The sequence below is a fragment of the Strix aluco genome, chromosome 5, assembly GCF_031877795.1.
Source record: "Strix aluco isolate bStrAlu1 chromosome 5, bStrAlu1.hap1, whole genome shotgun sequence".
Classification (NCBI taxonomy): domain Eukaryota; kingdom Metazoa; phylum Chordata; class Aves; order Strigiformes; family Strigidae; genus Strix; species Strix aluco.
This window is the reverse complement of record NC_133935.1, coordinates 44,432,902-44,459,608: the sequence shown is the minus strand read 5'-3', so window position 1 is coordinate 44,459,608 and position 26,707 is coordinate 44,432,902. Positions and strand designations below refer to the sequence as shown.

General features: G+C 38.3%; 1 protein-coding gene across 7 annotated transcripts in view; it reads left to right on the top strand.

Annotated features, from left to right (window-relative positions):
* Positions 1-26,707, top strand: part of SYT1 (synaptotagmin 1) — a 364,737-nt gene that overhangs the window by 308,940 nt on the left and 29,090 nt on the right. For all 7 annotated transcript variants that reach the window (XM_074827158.1, XM_074827161.1, XM_074827162.1 and 4 more), the window contains one exon: positions 1,302-1,419. In XM_074827158.1, coding sequence (XP_074683259.1) covers positions 1,302-1,419 — 118 coding nt within the window. The remainder of the gene's footprint in view (positions 1-1,301; positions 1,420-26,707) is intronic.

Below are 26,707 nucleotides of genomic sequence, written 5' to 3'. Positions count from 1 at the left end.
CTACATCCATGAATATGTGAGCCAGTTGCTCCAGTAGTGTTCCCCAAGCTTTTTAGGTAAGGTTCTGACTTTGTCTCTTTCCCCCTCAGCTCTTTGAACCTGGTAAATTGCTATGTTCTTTTTACATTTGTGATACAGGGAAAAGGTGCATAATTCCTGCAAAAAATTACCTACTGTCTTTCTTATCAAAAAGCTTGGGTACACCCCCAAAACTTTTCAACAACCAGCCTTCCAATTTATTCTAACAAAACACTGGAACCAAAGAGATACGTCTTCGTAGAAATGTACTTTATACTCTACTGCCAGAATAAATTGTGGAAACAGCCATATGCCATAAGAACTACTGTCTTTGAAAGAGAAACATTGATATCTGAAATGCTTTATTGGACTGTTCAGTGTAACCTGATTCTTCTTGCCTCAAAAGCAACCTTGTTACCCCCTAAAGATATCATTGTGCTGAAGGGAAGGAGGAAAGCAGCTTGGATCATCCTAGTGATCATTTCTAAGCAGTATTCTCCTCTTTTTCTCTCTCCTATCTGCAAGTTCAAATCTATTATTCCTCCTTTTAAAACAAAGTTCCTGTAATTCTGAACGTAATTCAGCCTTTCCCTCTTTGCCAGGACTGTTAGGAAGGTACTAAACAATGAATAGCAAAAGTTTGCATTTGGCAGGATCCCAGATGATAGGCTGCAAGGCTGAAGGCAAAACCAAATTCTTCCAACCGTTCCTGATGTGAAGAGGAATCCACGGTGTGCTTTCCTGCTTTATATCTGCCTTTTTTTTTTTTTTTTTTTGCCTGACAGATAGGAGACAAGTCTTTTCTTATACTGAGTGTTTTGTGCTTTGTGGTTTTTATACTTTTTGCTTTTGTGACAGAGTGTGGTGAGAAAGACGCGTGTTACTGTTTCATGGAAAACAGTCTAGTAGTTGGGTATGCGTGTGTGCTAATTGATTTCTACTGAAACACAACCTGGAAGAAAAACCCTGCCATGACTTGGTTTAAAGAGCAAACAGTATTTGCGGGAGCCTGATTGTCAGGGGAGAAATGCTGAGCAGTGTAACTTACTTTGCAGCCAGCACATATCTTGTCATTTGGTTCCATACAGGACTCCAGTTGCTGCAACAGACTTGAGGTCATCAAGGATTTAAGCTGGGCAACTTGTGGCAGACATCTCATATTGTTCATTTGAATGAGTTTCTGTGTATTGAGATGTGATTTTCTGTGGCACTTTCAAAATTGCATTTTTAAAAGGTACAAAAAATTATTAAAATATAACACCATGTCTTGTTTGCTTTCACAGCAAGAAAAGCTGGGTGATATCTGCTTCTCCCTCCGTTATGTGCCTACTGCTGGCAAACTGACTGTTGTCATTCTGGAGGCAAAGAACCTGAAGAAGATGGATGTCGGTGGACTATCAGGTACATGCATGAAAATCTGCATGTAGATTTTGCAGGCTTGTAAAGGCATAAAATCAACTCATTTTCTATTGGAGATCTCTTGGTTGAGAAGGTAAGGGCACTTGTTCACTGTCTGAAAAATGCAGCTTGTGTCTTCTGAAAGTTAGGGCATGGCTGAATATATCAGAACTTATTCCAGCTTAAAAAAAGGAATTGCCTTGTATGCTGCATTCCACTCCAAGACAAGGTATGAAGAGTTAAACAGTCAGATGACAGTGCAAGCTCTGTCTCCTTCTCTCCTGTTGCCTAGAGATAAATACAGACTATTCAGACAAGAGAAAAAAATCTGACTACAATTCCTATTATCTGTTTAATCTCACAAAACATGAACATTTCCCTGCAATGTTACTGATAGTGCATGATAGAGGAACTCACCACAGGTCACTGCTGACTGCTGGCTGAGGTGCTAGGATAATTGTTTCTACCTTTGAAGGGCTCAGGTGATTGCTCTCTTGAGCAGAGTTGGGAGTGGTCTGCATTTGCAAGTACACCAGCAATCAAAATGACAGTCTTGCACTTGTGGTAGTCAGTGAGGTTGATATCTCCAACATGCTCAGTCCCTACAAATAGTCCTCATAGCCTTTCCTTGTAGTAAGGCTACACATACAGTGTGTGAGATGATGTATGCCATCTCTAAGGGAGGGTGCAGTCAGCACATGTGACATCAGGGCTGTGTCTCTGCAGTGGGGCTGTGTCCCAGGGACCTGGAGGAGCTCCATGTAGGCTTCTGTTCTCTGCTGTGTTTAGAATTTGGACCCAAATTACTGTCTAAATTACTGATTAGCTGAGACCCAATTAAATAACAAGATGCTTTAGAAGGAGAGGTCTTTCCAGGAGAATTTTATTTTATATACCTTCTGTTTAAAAGAGACAGTGTCTACCCACCATTGAGAATGAGGATGTTTCCAGCGCAGCTCTAGAACTGAAAGTTTTTACAGCTGTCACTAGTACACAGATGATGTAATTGCCGATTTTGAATTAGCAAGTGACAAGAAAAAAGTGTTTTGCTTTTATTTTCTTAGAATCTTATCGCAAGGTAGGAGTTATACGCAAAATACACAGAGAAATGGGAACCTGCTAAAAGCAAGCCTGAAGGTTTTATTTACCACTTTTGATGAACAATAACAGGAGGACCTTCACAAAGTGAGGGGAAACAAAGTCTCTTACCAGTAACCAGTTATCTCTTTTTTTTTTTATTTTACTTGCTTCTAAAGTCTTCCACTGCACAGCAACAGACGTAATAAAGTAAAAGACATCAAAATATTGTTGTAGTCATTACCTCAATTGAGTCTAGCTTTTTCTTGTCTAAAATGGACACTGGATTAGGACACATCAGTAATAGTTTCCCTAACGCTCATACTGAACCAATTGGAAATTAATGTTCTTAAGCACATTTACTTCCTAATTGTTTCCTAATGAAAGATTAGATTCTCATAATGAGGAAGTTTGGGGTTTTTTGACTGAAGTGTAGCTGTAAGAGCCAAAGCATCTATATTTTTTCCAAGCTTTGCAAGAAATGCTGTGGATAATGGGTACTCAGCCCATAAGAGAGAAAGAAAGGGTCAGGGGAAGCACTAACGAGCTGAAGACCTTCTACAAACTTCAGATGGAAAATATAATAATGCATTGTGTTGGAAATAACTACATGGAAATGAATGGGCTTACTCTCCTCTATGCTAAAGCACATAGAGGACATTTAAATATATTTCTAGGGAATGACAGGTTTTGTTCTCCTTTTTTAGGGCCATGCCAAACTAGAAACATCATGTTCTCTCAGAGACAAACAAACCCAATGGGATACCATGGTTGTAACAGGAATTCAAAAGTCACTGACAGTGATAAATGGCAGTTAGTATGGTATTCCTGAGGCAGTAATTATAGATGAAATAGTGTTGGTTTAAAGTGGATCTAGTATCTTTCATTAGGGAATTTATCTTTCGAATAAATTATGCAGAAATAACTTCTGAAATCAAGCTGAGATTCTGTTGTCATTATTCACGCTAAATAATACCTACTCTCAAAGTACAATACTGCTAAGTGGTGATGAAGGTGACAGGATTTTATCTCTATTAGCAAACACTTTCCCCACTGGTTTTGTTATTTCTTCTAGATACTAAAATGGCTTTTCGTTTTGCAAAACTGAAAGTTTTGCATTGCAGTGGAGGTGGGAAAATGTTAACAATCAAATCTGATCTCAAACTGAATGTTACCTATATATTCAACAGCACTTACTGTCACCGAGGGAAAGCCATTAGCAAGAGGTGAAAATTATGTAGTTGACACAGATGGAGAAAAAAAATCTTAGAAGTTTGTCAAAAATAGGCAAAAAGTACCTTGTTTTTGAGTTTAGAATATGTCTTTTTGTTATTCTCTCCTAATTTGGAGAAGATGCTGGAAAAGCAGAAGACAGACATTTGGAAAGGACTCTGCTTTCTCTTGCATTCAGCCTTTATGCCTCTCCGTGGACTTTATGCGCCTTGCAGAAAGGAGGAGCAAGGCCCTGGCTCCTGCAGGAGGTCTGCGGCGGGCGACCTTGCTGTTTCCTTCTGGCTGCTTCTCTCCACATCTTGAGTATTACTGCTGCTAGTAAATATCTACTATATCTTTGCACCTCAATGATGTGGAAAGCTTTAGCATCTATGTTATCTTTAGTCCCAGAACAAAGAACCAGACACTGTGGTTCAGTAGTCTTCTGAACTTCTATTTAGAAATTTACTAAATCCATAATTGTGGTCAATCATGTGGTTAAATACATGCTTGATTTTTCACATGTATATTTGTGTTGTGCAAATAGAGAATCCAGTTACAAAAGTACATGTCAAAAGCAAGAGACCAATCAAAGTAGATTGAGAGTACTACCTTTCCTAGCATTTCTACAGGGCTTCTACTGGAGAAATCTTAATCCCGCTAGTCAGCATATATATCCTATTTAATGGTTACTACAGTTGCAAGAAAAAGCCTTTAGCTCCAGCATTTTGAACTTTTCCATAAATTTTATTAGCAGTCAAAAGCTAAGCACAAATTACTTCAGAAACAGACAATAAAAGACAACAGACTAATCATCAAATTCTTTACACTCCTTGTAACAAAACCAGATCACCCATCTAGGCAATAAACTCCCAGGTCTTAAACTTAATTGCAACATCAGGCTGTGACTAAAGCAAACCTTGGCTCAAACACTAGAACTGTTCAGCCTGAGCTCATCAAGTCACCACAACAAGTGGAAATTATTACATCTGGTGAGCAAGGGCCTCTGGCAAACAGTTATGCATGTTTTAAAATGGCATTTTAATTATTTAAATTATATTCAAATGCATTTTTAATGAATCTGACATCTGGCAGGTGATATGTAGGAATGTAAGCTATAAAGATATTTTTTTTATTTGTCTGAATTTGGTAAACTCGGGTTACATGGCTTTATAGGTATCCTTCACCCAAAATGTCTATGAGACTTAGAAGCTTAGGTCTTAGAGCAAATCAAGGGAACTTAGACTCCCAAGTCACTCTGTTGGTTGCTTTTTAATTTCATTTAGGTGGTTTGCAAAATTGGAAAATTTCAAAACCAGTTTGCAGTTTAATCTCTCCGAACAGGCCATAGAGACATAGTCTGACTAATTCCTCGACAAAGGCACAATGCAGCTCAGCAATGCTGTTCAGTTCACAAGAGCTGTCTATGAACTATGATACTTTATTCAGGTTTACAATCCCTTCTGCTTCAGAAAGAGGGCAGGAATTATCTGCAGGTCCCCTATGAGATACTAATTTAAATCAAAGTGGTAGTGATTTCATACACAGATTTAAATGAGTATGAAAATTTTATCTAAATGAATTTTAGTCTTGTTTTTTATTTGTATTTTTTACTTATTTTCTAAAGAAAAAATGGTTGCTTAATCCTCAGCACATCTGACTAGCAGCTAAATGTGGTCTGTGCAATACATATCGTGCACCTTTTTGTTACGTAGGAAGATTCCCAATATGCAGGCAGTTCTATAGACTTCCATGTATTTAGTCATACCCTCCATTTGTATTCATTTTGGTTCCTAACGTTAAATAAAAGCTTTCATTTCAACTTCCTATAGGTTTCCTTGCTTTGACCAAGCCAATCATTGAAATAAATTATCTGAATTTATTGAAAAGCATTTTCCCTCTGAACCTTCAGAAGAGGCTGGGACTGTCACCTGGACAGGCTGTTGTTATGGGTGTTTAGCTACCCAGGCCCTTCAGTGGTTTTGGGGGTTTTTTTAAGAACTTCACTGGCTGTATGTATTACTGGTGAAATACTGGTTTGTATCAAAAAGTCACGTCTTAGTAGCTGGTAATATGTGTAAGCCTTAACATTGTTCATGATCTTTTCAGAATTGATTTCAGGATGGTTTATTCCTTCTAAAAATCTTTGAAATCTGATGTGGTTTTGTTCTCTGTGTATTATTTTAGTATCCTTAGCCTTTAGTGAATCTAATTACCAGGAATGTATTCTAGTAGCAAGCAATGTACCCTCCCCTTATCTCCTCAGCACTGCTACTTCTCACCACTCCCCCCTGATCAGGCCTGGAGTTTCAATGGGGAGGAGATGCCCTAGCTGGCATGGGCTCAGGTATTGCCTTAGGCACTGTTGCCAACTAGCAAATATTATAGCAGACCCTAAACTGTACTTGTTTATGCCAAATTAATGCTTAGGAAGAACGGCAAGGAGAAAAGGATTATCATTGGATCCATGTAATCTTCCTTCTACAGAAAGCTGCAGATACAGCTGTGAAGAGAAGGCATCCCGTAATCCAGTCCATTATGTGTGAAAGCTAATCTCAATATTTATGAGTTATAAATAAAAAATACACAGGACCTCTTTGTATCTGTCAAGCAAATACTATAAATCAGAACCATCTCTGGGGACCAAATGGTACTATAGCAGAAATAAAGCTAGTTTTCTACAATTAGATATTTAAATACTGCGTTCAGGTTCTAAAGGCTTGGTTGAATGTCTTAGGAAAGAATTGAAAAATTATGAATTGTTTAGAGACCAGCTCTTTGAAGACAGAGTGAATGCTCATGAATTATTCAGTCAGAGCATTCACTTTAATAACTTCATTAAAACATAAGAAACCTTAAAAGCTAGCTAAAACAAATGCAATATTATGAGAAGAGAAATACACCATTAGTGCCATGGCCTTGCTATAAACCATATTGTAAGCATAACTCAGTGAATATTAAGGGAAAACACCCTTATTAAAAGACAAAAGTAAAAATAAACAACAAAACGCCACCACCAAAACAGCTGCATTTGCAACTAGCTTAATCCTAAGGAATCCAACAGAGATCAGTACCAACAAATATTTTAAGATCTCTACATACTGTGAGGATTTCTACAACATCTAATATCTCAGTATCTCTACTGTAATACACTGGCAGAACTTCCAACAGTAGATGGCTGCAGCAATACATCCCTCTAACACTTGCAAACCAATCTCACAGCATCACAGTAAATTCACTGTGGGCTCCTACAGTGGTGATGGAATCAGTCACCAAATCTCCATCATATTAAAATCCTTCTCTCCTGACTGGAGGAACAGTCCTGTTGGTGACATCTTCCTTAAGACTGCGCAGGAGGGAGAGAGGTCTTTCTGAAATGGTCCTCTTTCAGTGGGTAAATAAAGTCTTAGGGAGTTGTTTTTTCTAATCCCAACTCAAGCCTTTGACATCAAACCACCTTCTTCCTCAAGTTAAAAGCTGAAGAAGGCAATTTCAAAATAAAAATATATTCCAGATTACAGTGTATTCATCATAGAAACCATGTTAGAGGATACATAGACTCATATTCGAGGGCATTTTGGAGAGTTTCATGAGGAAGCTGTCAGGTAATTGTCCATTTTGAAGTGAGTGCACAATTTCCACTGAATCATATGCTACAGGCTATTGCACACAATAATATATTGTATTAGATGAACTATCAAACGTGGTGATTCCTACAAAGAAGCAGAGTCAAATTGTTCTGCTCTTTTTTTCCTCCTATGCTTAAAATGAAAAAGAGATTGTGCCTGCTGATTACCAGTGATGTTGTACAAAACCTGTAAGCATTGCTCTGAGAAACCTTAGAACAAACACCGTGCCAAAAAAACTCCTGGGCTCAGGAAAGCCTATTTTATGTGTGTATCTCCTTAATCATATATGCTGACCAAAGGTACAGGAGGTCACCACCCAGCTGTGTTGACTCTGCCAGCCAATAGTCATAATTTTCTGGCATTGCTGTTGAGTTTCCCCCACTCTTCTTTCTCCAAAACAGAGAGCAGGAAGACTTCTTATTCTTTTATTTGAATAGCCACATCTAAATAATGCATTTTGTGTGTGTTTGTATGTGTGCTTCCTCCTGATTAAATTACAGTATGTTTTTGTTTGGTTATGCAGTCCCAAAGCAAGTGTAAAGATGTGTATGTTAATTACTTATATGAAAATCAGATGGTTAATACTTTAGGTTTTCAAGCTGTACAAGAATTTCATAGCAATGTGAGTGGCTGTAAAATGGATGTGGAAACACTGTAGATAGGTTCTGGAGTCTTTAGGGAAATTAGTTCTCTTACAAGTAAGTTTAATTTATTTTTACTCTCTGAAAATTGCAGTCTATGTCTTTTCTTTTAATGGGTTTGAAGAAAAAAAAATATGAACTCAAAAAGAAAATGTATTTTTTCATCTATATAAATACAGTTTAGATCAGTACTTAAATGTTCACAGAAAGTAAGGAAAATATAATTGAGGGCATTTCCTTTTTAGGACTGTGTAAAGTCATACAGGTTTTTAAGACAGCACGATGAGCATTTTATTAGCACTGTTAATGCAGTTGAGGTTTGATGAAGTTTGTAGGACTTTCTGAGCAAATAGAAGCAACTTTAAATTCAAGTTTTTACATTACTTTAAATCCCACATACATTTTTTGTTTGTTTAATCCCATGTGGGCAAGAAAGATGATTTGTTTCTGCTAGATCTTTATGTGATTACTTCTTATAGGCCTCCTGACTCTTTTTTCACACTTCTTTGTGTGCACATCTCAACAGAAAGAAACATTTCACAAATTAGAACCTTGATCCTGATCCTGAATTATCCCTGAAGGGAGCAGGGGTTGTATGCTGAGAAGGGAACTGCACATGTCCTCTAGTACACTGTGCTGAAAATATCTCTGTGACGACAGAGGAAGCTTTCAGTGTAAGAAGAGAGATAGGAAAACAGGTGTTTCTAGTTCTTTGTCAGTATCATTACTTTATGTATGTGCTTTATGGGTGAACAGTCAAATCTGTTCACAGCTTTGACAAGTGAAGTTCTCCACTGGCAGCTATGAGATGCTTATCATTCAACAAAATGGAAAAGACATTTTCCCATTGCCAATTCCAAAATTTATTTTCCAAAACCTTTCTAACTGAAGTGGAAGTCAAGCCTTGCTCTTTCTTCTATTGATGAAGCCATCAAAAATGGCCCATTACCCTTCTCGAGGTAACAGGAGAATACAGTCTTGTTGCTGATTGAGATTGATGTGACATCATTCAGTTACTCTCCTGTGTCTTTGTGTGTGTCAGGAGAGTGACATGAATCTCAGTGGGATTATTTGTCCAAATCTCTTATCCCCTACTTTACTTCCATGATGCTATTGATGAGGTAGAAAAGTCAGCATTTGGGCTTTGTTTCTTCCTTCCAGCACAGGCCATGCTGCCTTAGAGCCGCCTTGTTCTAGCTGAGTCAGTCACAGGGTTTGATTAACCACAAATTACCTGCCAACAAGGTGGAAAAGTGAAGCCCAGAAATGCCACTTTTCCCCTGTAAAGAAGTTCGTGTGTGGTGAAGGTGAGAATTTTTCTGGGTTTAATTCCTAGCTACTGTTTCTTGTGCTTTTGCTTATTAGTTGTGAAAGTCAACACAGTGGGTGTTCTGTCTTCATGAGGGTCTTCTGTATCATCATTAAGGCATCTTTACATATTCTTTGCAATAAACTGAGTAACTGAGCTCTTCAGACCTATTATTGTAAAGTGTATGTATCACTTTGTGAAAGTTTCAGATGTATTGAGGGGGAAAACAAGGCTCCCTATGCGTGAAGTATCTATACAAGCAACACCTTTATTTAGATATTTAGTTTATTTAAGACAGCTAAGGTGCTAAGCAATGGTTTTACAAAGCTAAAGATAAGAGAGGAATCTGGTCTCTTTTTTTTTCTCCCTTAACAATATGATTGGTTTTAAACTAAAATTATGGGGTGTTTCCTCCATTGTACCAGTCTTGTTGATAAGATGGTGCCAGATGTGTTTCTTTCAAACTGATGCATCTATCACCAACATAATGCAATAGTAAAACTGGTAATATGGAGGGAACACCTGCCATTTTATGGTTGCTAGTGCAGTGACTCTAGTCCATAGGAAGAGATTATGTTTTTCTTCCTCTTGTGTTTATTAAGATATCTTCTTTCTGTCTTGTTGATGAATATGCTATTGCTCAATCGTCACATGAATTCCTTTTGTTTCTACTGAGCTGTCTTCAAGTTTACAAATAGCAACATTTTTTACTCTCTTTAAATCAGAGTATTTTATGTGCAGGGGTTTCTTGCAACATCCCATCATATTAGATATTAATGTAATTATTGAATAGTAAAATATATAACTCTCATTAAGGAAAGACACAACTAAAGCACAGATCACATAGCATCTGTCCGGTATGCGTGCCAACAGACATAAACTTCTTTATTTGACTGCAAAATTCAAGTGTTATGTAACACAATTGACCAATGTGCGGTGCTTAACGTTTAGAGGTTTTCTTGCAAAACATGCCTAAAAGGAAATCTGTCATAAAGAATCCTACCCACTGCAAAGCTCAGCTGTTTTCTACTTTTTTTGTGAAGGCAGAAAGGAGGATTTGTAAGCTCTGTATTGTGAGCTTTGTCACAACATAATCTCTCTCAGATTTGAGTCTGTTGAAAACCAAATAAAGATACAGATATACATTATAAAACTATGTATGATCTAATAGTAGGCAGAACCAAATTTTAATTCCTGTCCTGTAAGTAGTGACACACGAGGATTTCAGAATCCAAATGTAATCTCTGCAGCTCAGCAGCATCTCTGTAGGAATTGCTTGAGGTCAGAGTAGTAAAGGGTTCTGTTTAATCTCTCTATCAAGCCCAATTCATGGGACCTCTTTTTCTTCAGATTCCCAGTGGTATCACCGAACACTTTACATACACAGGTCTGCAGGTTAAATCCACCTTTCCAGTGAAGAGAATATGATAATGTCCTGATTGAGCCCTAGTGAGAAAGCATCTTAAATTCTATTTGAGCCTCTCCAGACATCTTTGCAGTACAGCTGGCTTCAGGGCCAGTCTCATTACAACATTGTTGTGAGGGTATATGTTCCTGCAGTAAGTTCCAGGAAGCTGAGTTGAAATACTCAGCTATATCGGTTGCTACCCGTCAGCAAACCATCACATGCTTGTCAACATGTGAGGGATGCTAAAAGTAGTGATTATGAGAGCATGCAACATAACAGGTTTTTTAAGTTCAGGAGCCCTGGCTATGTGGGATGTGAAGAAATGCTTATGTAAGGATGCGACAGCATCAGCAAGTCTTGCGCTGCAAATTGTTTCAGCTGGTTGGGAGCTAAGTTAATTTAGGCTGCTCCCTCATGGATAAAAAAGAGAGAGATGAATGTTTAATTAAAAAGAAGTGCATGTTACTTTACAAATCAGGTGTTTGAGGTCTGGAAAGCTGTGGGTGCAAGGTGTTTCTGGGAGAGGTTTCTGTTGTTGTCATTCAAAGTCACTTTCACTGGGGCAAAGCAAGCTTAAATTGTACTGGACCAAACTCCTTCCTGGACAGTGGAAGTCAGGGACTGGCTCAGCCATTCCTGGAGATTATCCATAGTGCCCCATTGCTGAGGAACATCTACTTCAGGAACTTACTGTCTGGCTTCTGGTTGGGAAACCAGCACTTGACAAGAACAGCCTTTCCATCTGCTGCTCTGCTCAGTCTTCATGTCTGGTAGTCCCTGTGGGAGAGCAAGTGAGTGATTTCCTAAAATGATTGAGTTCTTTGACCTGAATTAGTCAAGAAATAGACTCAAGCATGAGATAGATTTTGCTTTTGTCTAATCTGAGCATGGATTGCATCTTTTTGATCAGGGTTTGAATTCTTCTCACAACAAAATGGAGTAGTATAAGAGAATCCACACCAAAGCATAGACAATCGTTTGTTTATGAATGAAGTTATTCAGACAAGCACATCTTCTACATACACCAGTGCACACTTTCCTTTGTGTAACTAATATGTCTATGATATTATGAAATACGAATTGCTGCAGTGTCTAGGCATTATGGTCCTCAGCTTCAGGTTCCATCAGGTAGCAGGGGATATGAACTTGGTAACTTTTCAGCCTTGAGGTAGGTTTTGCGCTGATGAAATGTTCCATTGCATTAAGAGTTGGCAAAAGCCCAAGGCCAACAGTAGTCCTATGGTAATTTAAAATATAGTTCTGTGAGCAGTGGAATTGTAAGGCGTGATTTCCTTTACATTTCAGTGTGACTGGGTATTTTGATGTCTAATAAAATACGTGCTTCAATTGAAACTTTTTTCCGTAGTTTGAACATCCATAATATCCCTTTCACACATGTATTTTCTGGTGTGTAGTAAGAGGTGAGACCATGTTGCAGCTTTCACCTCATATTGGGATACTAAGTAGGCTGTCTCTATTCCACCTGGCTGCCTACTTTCTCAAAGCTCTTAGGAATTTAATATCCTTGAGAGGCCTGTGATCCTGTCAGGTTTGATTGACACTGGCCAATATACTAAAAAGGTATGGAAAGGGGGCAGTCAGTCACCAGGCTGGTATTTGCACACAAAGATGACAGAATGATTACCTACACTGTGTTTCCTTGGGAACCCAAACAAAAAGAAATGTACTTTGTTTTATTGCAAATCCAGTGATAAACATGCTTTGATGATTCATAATTAAATCTATTCTCATTTTCTTGCCATGTGGTGTTTTTTTTCTTTCTTTCTGATCTCTGGATAAAGCAAATTACTTTTTTAAAAATCTAGATAGCTGCTTCAAATCATCCCATTACTTCCTCTCTAGTTTTAATTGCTTTCCATGCATAGGAGACCCTGAATCTGAATAGCCTAAGCCATACTGTGATTTTAGAAAACAAATTTTGGCTCTGTTGGCTGTTGGCATCATACTTCAGCAAAGAGCACAGTCCCCAAGCATTCCATTGCTGTGCATTTTGCATACAGGTTTGCTTTCTGAAAAAAAAAAAAAAAAGGATAAGCACTTTGGCTTTTCTTGTTTACATGCTGTTTGCTGTATTTTTTCTTTGTTTGCAATTCCAGAATATTTGAATCCTGATAGGTTAAATGTAAGGGAAGACTAGCATCAGCCAGTGTGTTGCTGCCTGACCTATCCAGCACACAAATCTTGCTTTTCGAAAAGCCCAGTCATTTTTCACCATCACTTTGAGGTACATTCAGATCTGCTTTGGCATCTGTCCAGCCCTGCATAGTATCAAGCAGGGGACATCCTGTCTGAGAGAACAGATTGTTAGTTCAATTATATTCCTGAAATTGAGTTAAATTTCCATGAAACCTGCTTCAAATGTGAAGAACCCTGGGGGAATGGGGGTTTTTTTGTTCGTTTGACTTACAGCAAACAGGCATACTAAATGAGACACATTGTATAAGTGCACGTTCAGTGTGTTGTTTATGGCTGTTTATGTCATGTGTTTGAGAACAGGATGAAGCAAATTGATAGTGCTGCCATCTATAGACAAAATAAAGTTACTGTTTTCAGCTTCATGAGAAAGGTGGATAATAATGTTATATTGTAACCAAAGAGAAGAAAGAAGAGCTCTAAGCTGCTTCTGAAAATATGATTAATGACAATGCCTCATTAATGGTGATCAAATTTTATGTCACTGGCCTGGGTTTCCAAAGTATAACACAGTAATTAAACAGTCCTTCAGTATCTCTGAGTCAGACTTGGTTAAAAGTGCTGTCTCGGGACCATTGCTAATCTTACTGGACTGAGAAGTTTATTTTGCTAGTCAGGATCGTGTCTGGTATGTTGAAAAGAATGGTAGCCTTCCTGTAACACATAGCATTTCAGTCCATTAAGGTAAAAGGACAGATGGTGCAATTTTTCTGGCAGAGCTCCAAGCATCCATATGGTACAATACTGTTCTACATTAATTCCAGTGTTGTTTTATTGAAAGATAACGTTCTGGTCAAATGCAAAAGGTTCAGGCTCAGTTTTATATTTTTATCTTTGTTTTTCTCTGCTAATTTTTATTTATTCTCAGAAGCATAAAAGCCATCTTCTCCATCTGCCAGTTTTATCTTTCCATGTACACTGAATGTTTATTTTCCTTCTTGCCTCTCAAATTGCCTACATATCTTAAGAAGGGAAAACTCGCTCTAACATGCAGAGTTAGATTCTGCTATTCCACAACACACCAATAAGGCATATTTTCAGATTGTCCCACTGATTTCCATCAGGTGAAGCTTCTATTTTATCAATGTAAACAGTAATAGCACTCAGATTCTGGATTTTTTAATGCTGTTTTGTTTAAACAGCTACATGGCCACAGAATTAGTAGAGGCTTTGGCTATTGCAGGAGTACTCTGTGTTGACTCAGTGTTCTGCTTGTGCATAAATGAATGCCACCTTTTTGCCTCTAGGAAACAAGGAACGTTGCCTATCATTGTCTGTGTTTTTTATTTCTTGTCAACAATTTCTGTGTGAATTTTATATGGAGATAATAAAATAGTCTGTATAGCACATATTCCTAAATGATCTGCAAGCCATATTAAAGAGGAAAAGTGCAGCGATTAGAGAGTGTCTCACAAACTAATCAGAATGAACAAAATAAGGCATACAAGATACGATAAATCACTTAATGACTTAATCAGGTTAGCACTATAAAGATACTCAGCAAGATAGAGAAAGCCCTAAATAATTACAGTGAAAGGTATTTGAAAGAAATTGCATGCAAGCTGCCAGGAAGGCAAAAATTTTGGGTTTGTAAAAGACACAGAGAGTTGCCATCTATGCATCACCAAAGACCGGGCAAGCTAACACAGTCACATCATGGTTTTGACAATGGTTATAAAACACGAACCACTGTAGAACAGCACGAGATTTTCAATAGCCACACATAAAGCTTGACTTTTCCTCTCCAAAGTCCTGGTAAGCTGAAGCGTTAAAATTGGTTCAAATGCATATTTTCAAATTTTACATCAACAGATTTGACAGCATATGCTGACATCAGACCTCCAGTTCTACTTGGTTATGGGCATGAAGCTCAATAGATAACATACTAATAAATTAAAGCCAGTGAAGGGTAAGTCAAGCCTTACTAAAATGGTCAGGAACTTCTACTAACATTTTTATTTCAAATAAGGACAATTCATGAATTTGAACTCCAGTGGGTGACAGGAGTTTTGGATTTCTTTCTTTTCCAAGTATGAATAGACCATTGGTGCATCTTTATTTGTCCTCTCGCACATGCAAAAAAGTGGCATTCAGTTATTCTTGAGGCAGATGGCTTTTAATAGACAAAATAAAGAACCATATACAAACAACTTTGCACTTAACTGTGAAGAAAATTGCTAAGTAAAATAGTTAATTTTAAAGAGATTTCTAAAAACAGAGTGTAGAAATTTGGCCATATTTTTAAAGTCATTGATGCATCTTGAGATACAGAGTTAGAGGTCAGGTGGGATTTTCAGTAGTTCTCTGAAAGGTGCTTAACTATGTATTTTTGAAAATCCCATCCATACTTAGGCTTTTAATACTTTGTAAACTGTACTTTTACCAACTTTTCCTGATTTAGTCAGTCACAGAGAACAAATTTTCACTGAATCAGCAGTTCAGGGCTAAGCCTTGATAAACTGAAAAGCAGAAGGTTGGTGTCTTAGTTATATCAAAACTCTTTTACACAGCTCTGACAGCACAGAGAAGCTGTTAATGTTTTCTTCAATGTATTAGAGGACTTAAACTCAAAATACTGGAGTCTTCATAGACATTTTAGGGCTTAAGCTAATGTTTACCAGAGTCTCTTATATATTCAGTCAATAGGGAAACAACAGAGTGCATGTGAATTTAACCATCTTGACTTGAATAGCCAAATTTGAAAAGAAGCACTTAGGAAAAACATGTGCATATTGTTCATTCTCTTGAGATCTTTTGTCCAAAAGCTGATTCCTGGATGTCAAGAAACCACATAGTGCTAGGTGATAAAAATATTTAAAGGAGAGCTTAGACAAGTAAGTACTCTTGACTTTCTAAGGCATCAAAATAAAACCAAAAGAGAAAAAGTTCAACTGTGTTTGTCTGAGAAGTAGCACTAGCATTTCTCGGGGAGTCTCTAAACATTTGTGTTCCAAATGCAAATGCAGTTGCATGAGGCAGTGGAGATATGGGTGGCATGGAAACGTGACTAATTTAGTAGTAGCTTCTGCTCTGAACCTTCAGAGAAATCTTATTTTCTGGTTCCCACTTTAGCTTTGTGGGTGGGCTTCAACTCATAACTTCCTAACATAAAATGCTTATATGATCCCAGCAAAGTAAAATTTTATAAACTAGAGACCTTCATCTGTCCTCATCCACCTAAGTGTCCTAACCAGTGGTTTGCAAAGTCAAGACATTTCCTGCCAGATGTCCTTATTGTCCCAGGAGCCTTTCCTTCTCATTTACTTGTGTCCAGATTGAGAAAAGGGTTTAATTTCCTAACCACCAGCCAAGACTATACCCTGGTGGATAGGAAATGCTCAGAGGAGGTGGAGGATTAAATTTCTTCATGTTGAGTAGGAACAGGACCAGGGTTCCTGCATCCATGGTCATGAAAACCTGGTCCTCAGAACCACCTTCTCTGTTTCCAGGGACAGCTACACTTTTTACATTTTTTACCAAGCATGCAAAGACTGTGCTTTGCGCAGAGCTAGATCACAACCTCTCAGCCTGTCTCTGTCCTAAGCATGAGCTGAGCCAACCAGAGTGCATCCATAGGGATCTGAAGTGTGCAATTTTCCATATCCCTAAATACTTAGGAGAGTGAGGGCATCTCCACATGTTGGGTGACCAAATGAACATGTTCTGTGGGAGGTGCAGTGGTGTGAAGTTGGACACTTGGAAACAAATATTTTTCCAGAAAACAGACAGCTATGTCCTCACACATGCATGTGTATGGTCTTTTTACATTTACTCTATTTGGTACCCAAGTTGTGCCAATGTTGTTCTGTATGCACCTAGATGCTACTTTGAGCCTTAAGGTTAACTCTTCCCAGATTTGCTAGTAACTTGTTTGACCATATGTAAATGTATTTGGCGAAGTTTGACCTTGGAGAGCATTTCTTTGTGCCTTTGTTGGCACTTATATCATCTCCAGTGTGGAACAGGACTGCCTTTTATTGTATAGAGCCAATGTCCAACTGAAAGGGGCCTCTTGAGTGCTGCTGTGGCAGTAATAACAATAGCAAGTCTTGAATTTCCTGATTTTTCCCTCCTCCTTCCATCTCCCTCCATCTCAGATCCCCTTCTTCCTTGAGACTATTATATATTTTTTGTATTATGACTGTACTTAATTAAGATCTTCAGTCAGTTTGATCATGCTCATGCCCTTAAAAACATTACCCCAAAAGCCACACAGCAGAATTTTAAATATTCTTCTTCTGTGCCATCACCTGAGCATGAATCAAGAGTAAAGTGGATGAACAGGAAATGGTAAGCACTCCTTATGAAATGCATGGAGTTGGGTATTGTCTCAGGGGGGTAAACTGGTTTACGGTTACTGATTGCGGTACGCAAACCTGAGAACCATTAGCCCAACACAGTTTAAAAGCTCACAGCTTAAAATGTACTCTGCAGTTTTTTTATATTCACAGAAATTGAGGTACACAATTCTCCAGTTCAAATTTGTAACAGATTTTTTTTCAATTTATCTACGTGCTCGGTCTCACTGATTGAATGGAGAAGCATCTGTAGATTTCAAAGTAAATTTTGGTACATCTGTAGCTGCAACTGTCTCAAGTTCCCATTGAATCAGATAATTCTTATCAGATATCCTTGAAGATGATAAGAGGATCAATGCTGTCAGCAAGTGCAAAGCAGCACAAAAATACAGTTTGGTGAAAAGCAGCTTCATTGGAATGCAGAAAACATCTTAGTGCCCCAGCCATTCTGGGAGTGCATGTGCAAGAGTTTGAGTGATTTGCATACAGGATTCCTGATACAATAATTTCTGCCGTGCATGAGACCTGGAATGATTACTTGTCCCTGTAGGGTAAATGGACCTGCTCATTATGCAGGTCTTTGTAGACATAATGTACACACCTGTTTGGAAGATTTAATAGCTGTGGTTGAAATACCAGTTCTGAAGCTCAAGGGTTAGGAGGAATGGTTAAGCTTTAAAATCACTTGGCAGCAGCTGATTATAAGTTGCCATGGCAAAGGATTTTCAGACAATGAGAAGCTTTTACATTAATATTTTTGTAAGCCTTGTTGTGATAGAATTGTCTCTGTGAAGAGCAGTCTCTTTCTTTCTCCAGCTGACACACACACTGATAAAATCATAAAGTAATTATATAGTGCTATAATGATTTTGGGGTTTCTTCTCTGAGGGTTTTGCCACTGGTTTGGAGATTCCGTCTCTGGATTTTATAATAGGGAACTGTATTATTCAACATCTTGTTATCAAAAAATTATCGAGATACACCCTATGTTTGCAAAAAATAGCAATGTATGGAAATGGCAATAACTGAATGAAACCTATCTGTGCTTTACTTTTCTTTGATTGCTTTTTTTTAATTTTTTCTCCTTTGTGGCTATCATGGGTTGATTTTTTTGCAGCATATGTTTTGCATTAACATTCTGTGATCCTCCTGTCTTCTTCATCAGTAGTCAAAATATAGCTCTGAAAAAGTGTGTCCTCAACATTGGACACTTTTAAGATTCAGCTGGAGAGGGTGCTGGGCCATCTTGTCTAGACCATGCTTTTGCCAAGAAAGGTTGGACCAGACGATCCTTGAGGTCCCTTCCAACCTGGTATTGTATGATTCTATGATCTAAGATTACAGAATCAGAATCACGGAATTGTCTAGGTTGGAAAAGACCTTGAAGATCATCCAGTCCAACCATCAATCCAACATTAACAGTTCCCAACTACACCATATCCCTCAGCACTAAGTCGACCCTACTCTTAAACACCTCCAGGGATGGGGACTCCACCACCTCCCTGGGCAGCCCATTCCAACGCCTAACAACCCGTTCTGTAAAGAAATGCTTCCTAATATCCAGTCTAAACCTTCCCTGGTGCAACTGGAGGCCATTCCCTCTTGTCCTATCACTTATTACTTGGTTAAAGAGACTCATCCCCAGCTCTCTGCAACCTCCTTTCAGGAAGTTGTAGAGGGCGATGAGGTCTCCCCTCAGCCTCCTCTTCTCCAGACTAAACACCCCCAGTTCCCTCAGCCGCTCCTCGTACGACATGTGCTCCAGACCCTTCACCAGCTTCGTTGCCCTTCTCTGGACACGCTCAAGTAATTCAATGTCCTTTTTGTAGTGAGGGGCCCAAAACTGAACACAGTCATTGAGGTGCGGCCTCACCAGTGCCGAGTACAGGGGTAAGATCACTTCCCTGTCCCTGCTGGCCATGCTATTTCTGATACAAGCCAGGATGCCATTGGCCTTCTTGGCCACCTGGGCACACTGCTGTCTCATGTTCAGCCAGCTGTCAATCAACACCCCCAGGTCCCTCTCTGACTGGCAGCTCTCCAGCCACTCCTCCCCAAGCCTGTAGCGCTGCTGGGGGTTGTTGTGGCTGAAGTGCAGCACCTGGCATTTGGCCTTATTGAAACTCATACAGTTGGCCTGAGCCCATCGCTCCAGCCTGTGAGGTAAGAAAAGAAGTAGGAGAAACTTGTGGAGAATTTTGCAGGGATTTACTCTGTTTCCCATTTGGGAAGAGAGAGTGCAGTGTCCACTCTTCTCAAGACAGTTTGGAGTTGCCCTGGTTCTTGCTGGTTAAATTTCAGGTTGTTTTCCTTTCCATAGGGAGCAGAACCAGGGCCCCTTTGGATGCGTAGCCGGCTATGGTTGGTCACTCATGTGCACATTGAATCTCAGTGCAGAGGGGACTGAAGTATTATTGCTGTTTCATTTTGCCAGCTGCCCAGAAGCTCACAGCTGGTGCAAATGGTACTGTAGCACATTCTCTATGTCAGGAGCTGGGAACAAATAATACCTGCATCTCTTCGCTGCCACCTCCCAGAGGCTAGCTGCGGTCTTGGGTCTTTCGGAGATAAGTTTTCTGAGATGCCACTTTTCCTGCTGGCTGCAGAGACAATCAGGATGCAACAGGGGAAGTTTACAGGCCAAAAAAGGGCTTTGGCGAAAGCAGCACTGAATCTCTAGCAGCACTGAATCTCCGACGATCACGCCCAGTGGCACTTTGTCGTATTGAAAAATTTAATGGGCTTTAGGACATAAAGTGAGGTGTATTTGTTCTGACACACTTTTAATTAAGGTTTTTATCAAATTCTTTTTAATTTAATTTTTGCTTGACATTGGCCATTCCTTGTTTGGGATTCTGCAGGTCTGAAAAGCTTTCAGATAGGGCTTTAATTGAAGGCTTTTCAATGTAATTATTAGTTATGTATTACATGGGAATGAAGTCGATTCTTTTAAGTTAGCACAGTCTGAACGCTTCATACACTCAGCTGCTATGCTAATACACAGTACCGAGATCTGCATTACAATACATCATCTCCACTCTGTACTGCAACACAGACGGGCTATTTACTCGATTTAGTGACAGCAGCAGCACACAAGTAATTGGGGCCTGACAATTCTCTGTGGGTATCATTAATTTAGTGCCAGATTTTAGTCATAGGAAGTACCCAAATGCCATAACAACATACAAACATATTTAAACATAAACTGATTGATTGGATTACATAAATAGATTGATTGGATTATTCTCAAATTTTTAGACATGTATTATCAGTTATGCAGAAGCACAGAGCAAAATGATGCACATGTATGGAGAAGAATACTTTGTACAGCAGTATGAGCTGTTAGTTGTTAACTCTTTGAAGTCAGTCAAAATATTTAAACTGAGTAAAATGAATAATATAGGAAAGCTTTAGAGAGAACTGAAATCATTCACAAGATTAATGATGTATTTGAAGGTCCCCAAAATAAAATAGCCCAAAGTTACAAAAAAGGCAAAACTATGTTGGGAGAAGTTTTAGTAATAAGTGGGGGAAAAAAACAGATTTGAAATTAAGGATGCTGAACAGTGGGTGGGGATAAGCTCATTTTATGTAACAAGATAATTTAGACAGTGAAATACAAAAATAGATGAGAAACTAAGAAATAACTGCATTGCAGCTTTTGCATATTCACAGCTCTTCCAAAAATCTTAAAGTCTATAATTTAAAGCAGCGATGAGGGACTATTCACCTGGTATGGCAGCACAGCAGGGCTTAAATTCTGCAATCTTTCTGCCATCATGCAACTGAAAATATGCTCACCACACGACCAAAGAGCTGGTATCCCCTTCCTATCACAAGCTGTGGACAGAAAATAATGTGGTCATAGGGGGAATGTGCTTGTAGTCAGGCAATAAGAGGAGCTCTGTAAGCCCGAAGGAAAACAAATAACAAGAAGGATGACATGCAGTTCCTGCAGCCGTTGCCCCACTCCCTTCCCTCTCAGGGGACGCTTAGAGAAGACCTTGCAGTCCACACTGCTGAGGCATGGATTTCCTGGAGGGTTCAATCCAGACACTTACCAAACTGCAGGATGGCTTTCTAGCTTTCTAGATTTTTATTCTGTAAAGCCAAGTCCTGTCTGAAGACCTTGGCTGGTTTGAGCTGGAAGCATTGGAGCTGCTATTGATCTGAGTATGCAAGATGGCCATTTATTTGGGGGAGGGAGTCCTTTGCCTTAGGGTAATTTTAGGTTTAAAATAACTAGATCCTTTTAAAAGTAGATAGTGCCACTACTTTTTGAAAATGTATAAATTGGGTTTGCATTTTCCAGATAAATCAGTTGCAGTCTGTCTCTTTGATATACAAAAGCAAAGGCAATTTCTGCTGAATTGATTCTCAGAGGTAGGAAGCTATGAATCACCCAGTAGTGGTAAAGGGCGTCAGCCAAACAGGCACCTAGCCAGATGACTAGAAAACATTTTTCAAAAACTTTTCAATTGGCCGAATGTCACTGAATCACACTAGATAAGGAAATTTGCACTGCCAGAACAGTGTTTTGGTCTGTCATGGGTACCTGAGAATACATACAACTTCACCTAGGTAATAGGAACAATATGGTGAAGCTGATAATTTCATGATTTGAATGATTGATCATTCATTGTAAGATTTTTTGGACTATGCATATAGCAACATATCTGTTGCTGTTGTTGTAATAAAGGAGATGAACATAAAAGAGTGAGTACAGTAGAAAAATAATGCTAGAACTGCAACTGAAATTCATAGTTATGATAAATGAAGATGTGGGTTCCAGTTTGTTATGCTCAGTGCTTTGGTCAATAACCTATAGCGTACAGCTATTTATGTAGTAAATAAAAACGTGCAAATACAGCTTTTCTATTACTATGGAAATCCCTTATGTGGGAGTAATGCTCCTGAAGGAGTGGTACTGAACAGGTGCCATCCTCCCTCGCTCCCACACCGTTTCCAAATCAGAATAATTTGTAGTTCTTATAACCAAGAGACCCTGGAAGAAATGAATAAACATTCCCCCTGTACAACATTAAATTAGCATTCTGCATCATATATGTGCAATCCTACAAGGCATATTATGCATGTGTATGGGATAAGTATACGTATACATTGATGGATGCAGAGTTTTGTCAAATATTGACAGTATTTCAACTTAGCAACTGGAAATTTCCAATTTAGGATAAAAAAATGAAGACTGTCACTATATTACCAGAGCACTGTAGGACTTATGTGAGATTTGTGTCATACTTTTTAGTAGTGTTCAGAAATCCAAAGTATGTGACTGGTCCATGGATGCTTGGGGTTCATGAGTTGGAGGAGGACAGTGCCAGAAATCACATCTATACCCATGTACTTGGTATCATACTGTACCATTATCCAACATTAAAAAAATGGTTCCACATGGTTGCCTCTTGTGCAGTAAATAACGGGACTGGGTTGAAGGTAGGAAAAATGAAACTCCTCCATAGCTCAGTATATTGTTAAATTTATACTGGAAACCTACTACTTCTCTGAGCAATGGTAAACTTGCATCTGGTAGAAACTTACACTGTGGCTGATTTCAGGTATTTATAGGCATACCAAGAAAACCATTGCCTATTTCCAGGACCTGCAAATGCTTTCTTATCTATTTTGGCTAGGTGGCATGCTTTACAAAAATTTGTGCAAACCATTTTTGGTAATGCTTTTTGCATGTTTTCCTCTTTTTCTCATTTTTATGGCTTCTCCAGTAATGATGCCAGTTTATACACATTTCAATTATTTTGGATGAATTCTATTTTTATCACTTTACAAATTACCTTGTGAATGAAAGAATAAAACAATTTTTTACATAAAAACACTTTGATTTTGAAGAACCTTATATCTACCATTTATAGTGCTAGTTTAATGTACCCCACTGTACAGTACCATCACAGAATTGGAAGAGTGACAAATACCTTTACCACATGTATTCTGTTTTCATTGCATATGTGAAAGAAGTGTGTTACTTTTGATACACTTAATGACATCCTCCTGACTTATGCAGACGATATTTTTATTGGGTTTTTTGTATAAAAGGTGTTTAATACCAAAATTCTGAAACATTGTTTGGCTGTTCTCCTTTTACAGCTGATTCTTGTCCTCAGAGAGTGGTTTATGGACAGTTTGAAATACGGATGTTGCATGCCCAGCTTGGATTAAGCTAAGCATAACTCTGAGAGCTGCTAATGAATACCTTTGTTCAAGAATGCAAAATAAAAACATCTTGTCCTCCTTATACAAAAAACCCAATATCTGCAGTGCAGTAGTAGTTGACATTATCCTGACAGTTCAGCCTATAATTGTTCAATGCAATCATGTTGTTACTGTTTATTTGTGCACAGTAGTCTTGGTCATGGATCAGGCTCCAATTCAGACTGTGTAAAGAGACAGTTTACGATGATAAACTAGTGGTGTTGTGAACACTACCCTCCAGCTGTGAGTAAATTCTGACTTTTATGTCATGTAAATATTGCTGTGCTAGTTCAAGTATCAATCAGATGAAAAAAGGCAGTATAAATTTTTGGGTTTGGTTTAAAGCGAGAGGATTGCTCACCTCAAATTTGTCCTTTCTACCTAACTGTTTCACTTGTGGTAGAGTGCTGCTAATTACTAGATTTTATTTATTCTACCACTGAAAAAGAACTTGCGTATTGTTGAATATTTTCAGAGAAATTATCTAAACTGATATTCTGATTGTACCTTGTGAGATGGAAGAGAAATGCTATATACATATGATGTTCATAGACTTAGGTTGTATTTATATTGCTGGCTGTTTGGGGCAGGGATTATCTCTTACTCTCTTTGTATGTGCATAGAAAATGAAAGCTATTGAAAGAAACCTAATGAAAAAGACATTTCTGTATATGAATGACTAATGCTGAAATATATGTGATCCTTTTCTAGAATTGTATTGGTCTCAAAATGAGCCTTCAATTCGAACACACCTAATCACCTTTCAGCTAATCATATGCTGCAAAAGAAGAAGCTTGAAAACAAGGGAAAAACATTTTTTCTAGTCCTATATAAGGAAAACTTGAGAGCTTGGTGCTAGTAAATTGAAAAGGAAAAAAAAAATAGAAAAAGTCATCCACAGGTCATGAGTTCTAGCATGTGTATCGAGAAGATGGCCAACAGTTAAAATGGGCTCTTTTCATTATTTTCTATATATGGCTAGGATTTCCAAGAAAAGAGAAAGACGTCCTCTTTCAGAATTATTGGAATCTTTACTTATTCTTGGAGTATAGAGAATAAGAATTTCATATTATGACATGACTGACAGAAATGAGATTAGGAAGTAGCTGAAGATTCTTTTTGTTCAGGCTGCTCTGCTTGTCGTGCCAAGCAGATCCTAACCTACCTGCCTGGAAGTGCAAAGTATGTTAGAAAATGCAAGGCAACAACCTGAGCAACCAATGTATGGCAGCTAGCTGAAGCTAGGGGCAGGGTAATAGAGCACAAGAACAGCTGAGATAACCACAGTCTTCAGATTGATGTGCTCTGGTGTTGAGAACAATCATGAACTAATGAGTATTTTAACCATTAAAAAATATTATCATAATCTGCCCCACTTAAATGGCTATGAAAATGCTCATTTTGCTCAATGTTTTGTGGAAGTACAGAAAACAACCACTAGTATTTTTTTCTTTGTTTCTGCTACAGGCAAAGGCTCTTTTGAATATTATGATAAAGTTCAATTTCAGCATCCTTAAGTATTCAAATTGAAAAGAAATGAAACAATGTTCGTTGAACATATTTTATTAATTTAGCATTTTATGATCATAGTCATATGAGCATTATTTCTGGCAGATTATGTGCTAAGAAAATTAGGTTACTATGAAATCCAGTCAGTAATGTATTAGCAGATTCCTTTACAAAACCAAGATGCCATACAATTTCAAAAAAATGCCTACAACAGTAAACCAAGGCAGAGTGCCTTTCCCTATGCATAGTGAGCATTTGCAGTATATCTTACATACTGAAGGAGATATACACCCATAGGTTGTATCATTTTGGAAATCAGTACTGATTTTAGACTTAAGCAGCCTTCTTATGGACTTGAAGCTGGTGCTGTAAGGGTCTGAAAAGTGTATGCAGTGTCTATCATGCTTAATATGCATGAGCAGTAGATTGCAGAAAAGAGATTACATTCTCAACAGTAAATTACTTCCCTGGTGCAAGATAAGGTAGGGTTTTTAGATGCCAGGAGGGGACATGAACTATCCTCCTCAAAAGAGAAAGAAAGAAAGGAGGAACAAGTAAAACGTTATTCACATATAAATGAAGATAGTACATTCCTAATATATATTTTCTTGATGTTTAGATCTGAACAAGACAAATTCTCATGAGGGAAATACAGTTTTCATCTCTCCTCAGTCCTTAAATTGAACTTCAGATTGGAAGATAGAAAAATCATTATTAGGGAATTGGTCTAGGGATGAGCATGAACCTGATTTTCTAGTTCAACAAAAGACTTGTTCAGTCATGTAGCTGTGTGTGGGAGATGATGTAGAGTGCTACCAGACTGTAAAGGCATGGCTCTACACTCATTCAGCACCGATGTAAATAATTTAGCCAGATGCAAAGCAGTGAGACCAGGTCTAAAAAAAAAGGTAATCCAATTATTTTGAACCACCAAGTATGTCATGTCGCTTTTACAAGGAGTGTTCCTGATATTTTAGATGTTGGATGCTGTGTTTGTGGCAGACTTTTCAAGTTTCGGCAAGTATGCCTTTTCACTCACTGGTCTTGACATGTCTAGTGGACCTGACTATTGTTCTGAATTGAAACAGGCAGACTGACTCAAAAATAAATTAAGATGTCACTAGGGCTTTTATCAAAGAGGAATGCATTATCATTGGTTTTGCTTGGATTATGAAGCTGAGAGCAGAGAAAATAAGCAGGGAACAAAAAAAAATTACAGGAAAAAAGACAAAGCGTTGCAGAATGATCCTAATGCAGCAGGTAGTTGTTCTGGCCTGGTGGATATACTGTGCTACGATATCTGAAGCAGTGCCCCTGTTGTGATTCATTATCACTATATAGCATTATTGGAATTAATAATAATGAAAGACAGTCATAAACTGATGATAGAAATTGTGGTGTTCCTACGTGGTTTTATAACTAAGTGGCTAAATAACTGGTTTTGTGGAGATAATTCCATTACAAAGAAAACGAAGGTAACCTTTACAGATAAGTAGTTACATAATTTAGTCTGGTAGGGCATTATTGGCCTAATTCTCAGCTTATCTGAACAGATAAAATTTCACCAATGATGATGGTGATGTGCCCATTTATTCTAGCAGGGAGCTGTGCACATTTTTAAATTATCCGATATTGTCTGAAGTGCCTCCTTGTCTTTGCTTTGTTAGAATCAGTTTCTCACCGTTTTCTCACTGGGGTTGCTTCAAAGGCAGCTTTGGGCAGCATAATTGTTTTTTGTGGCACGGGGACTGAGCCTGGGATCGGGACCT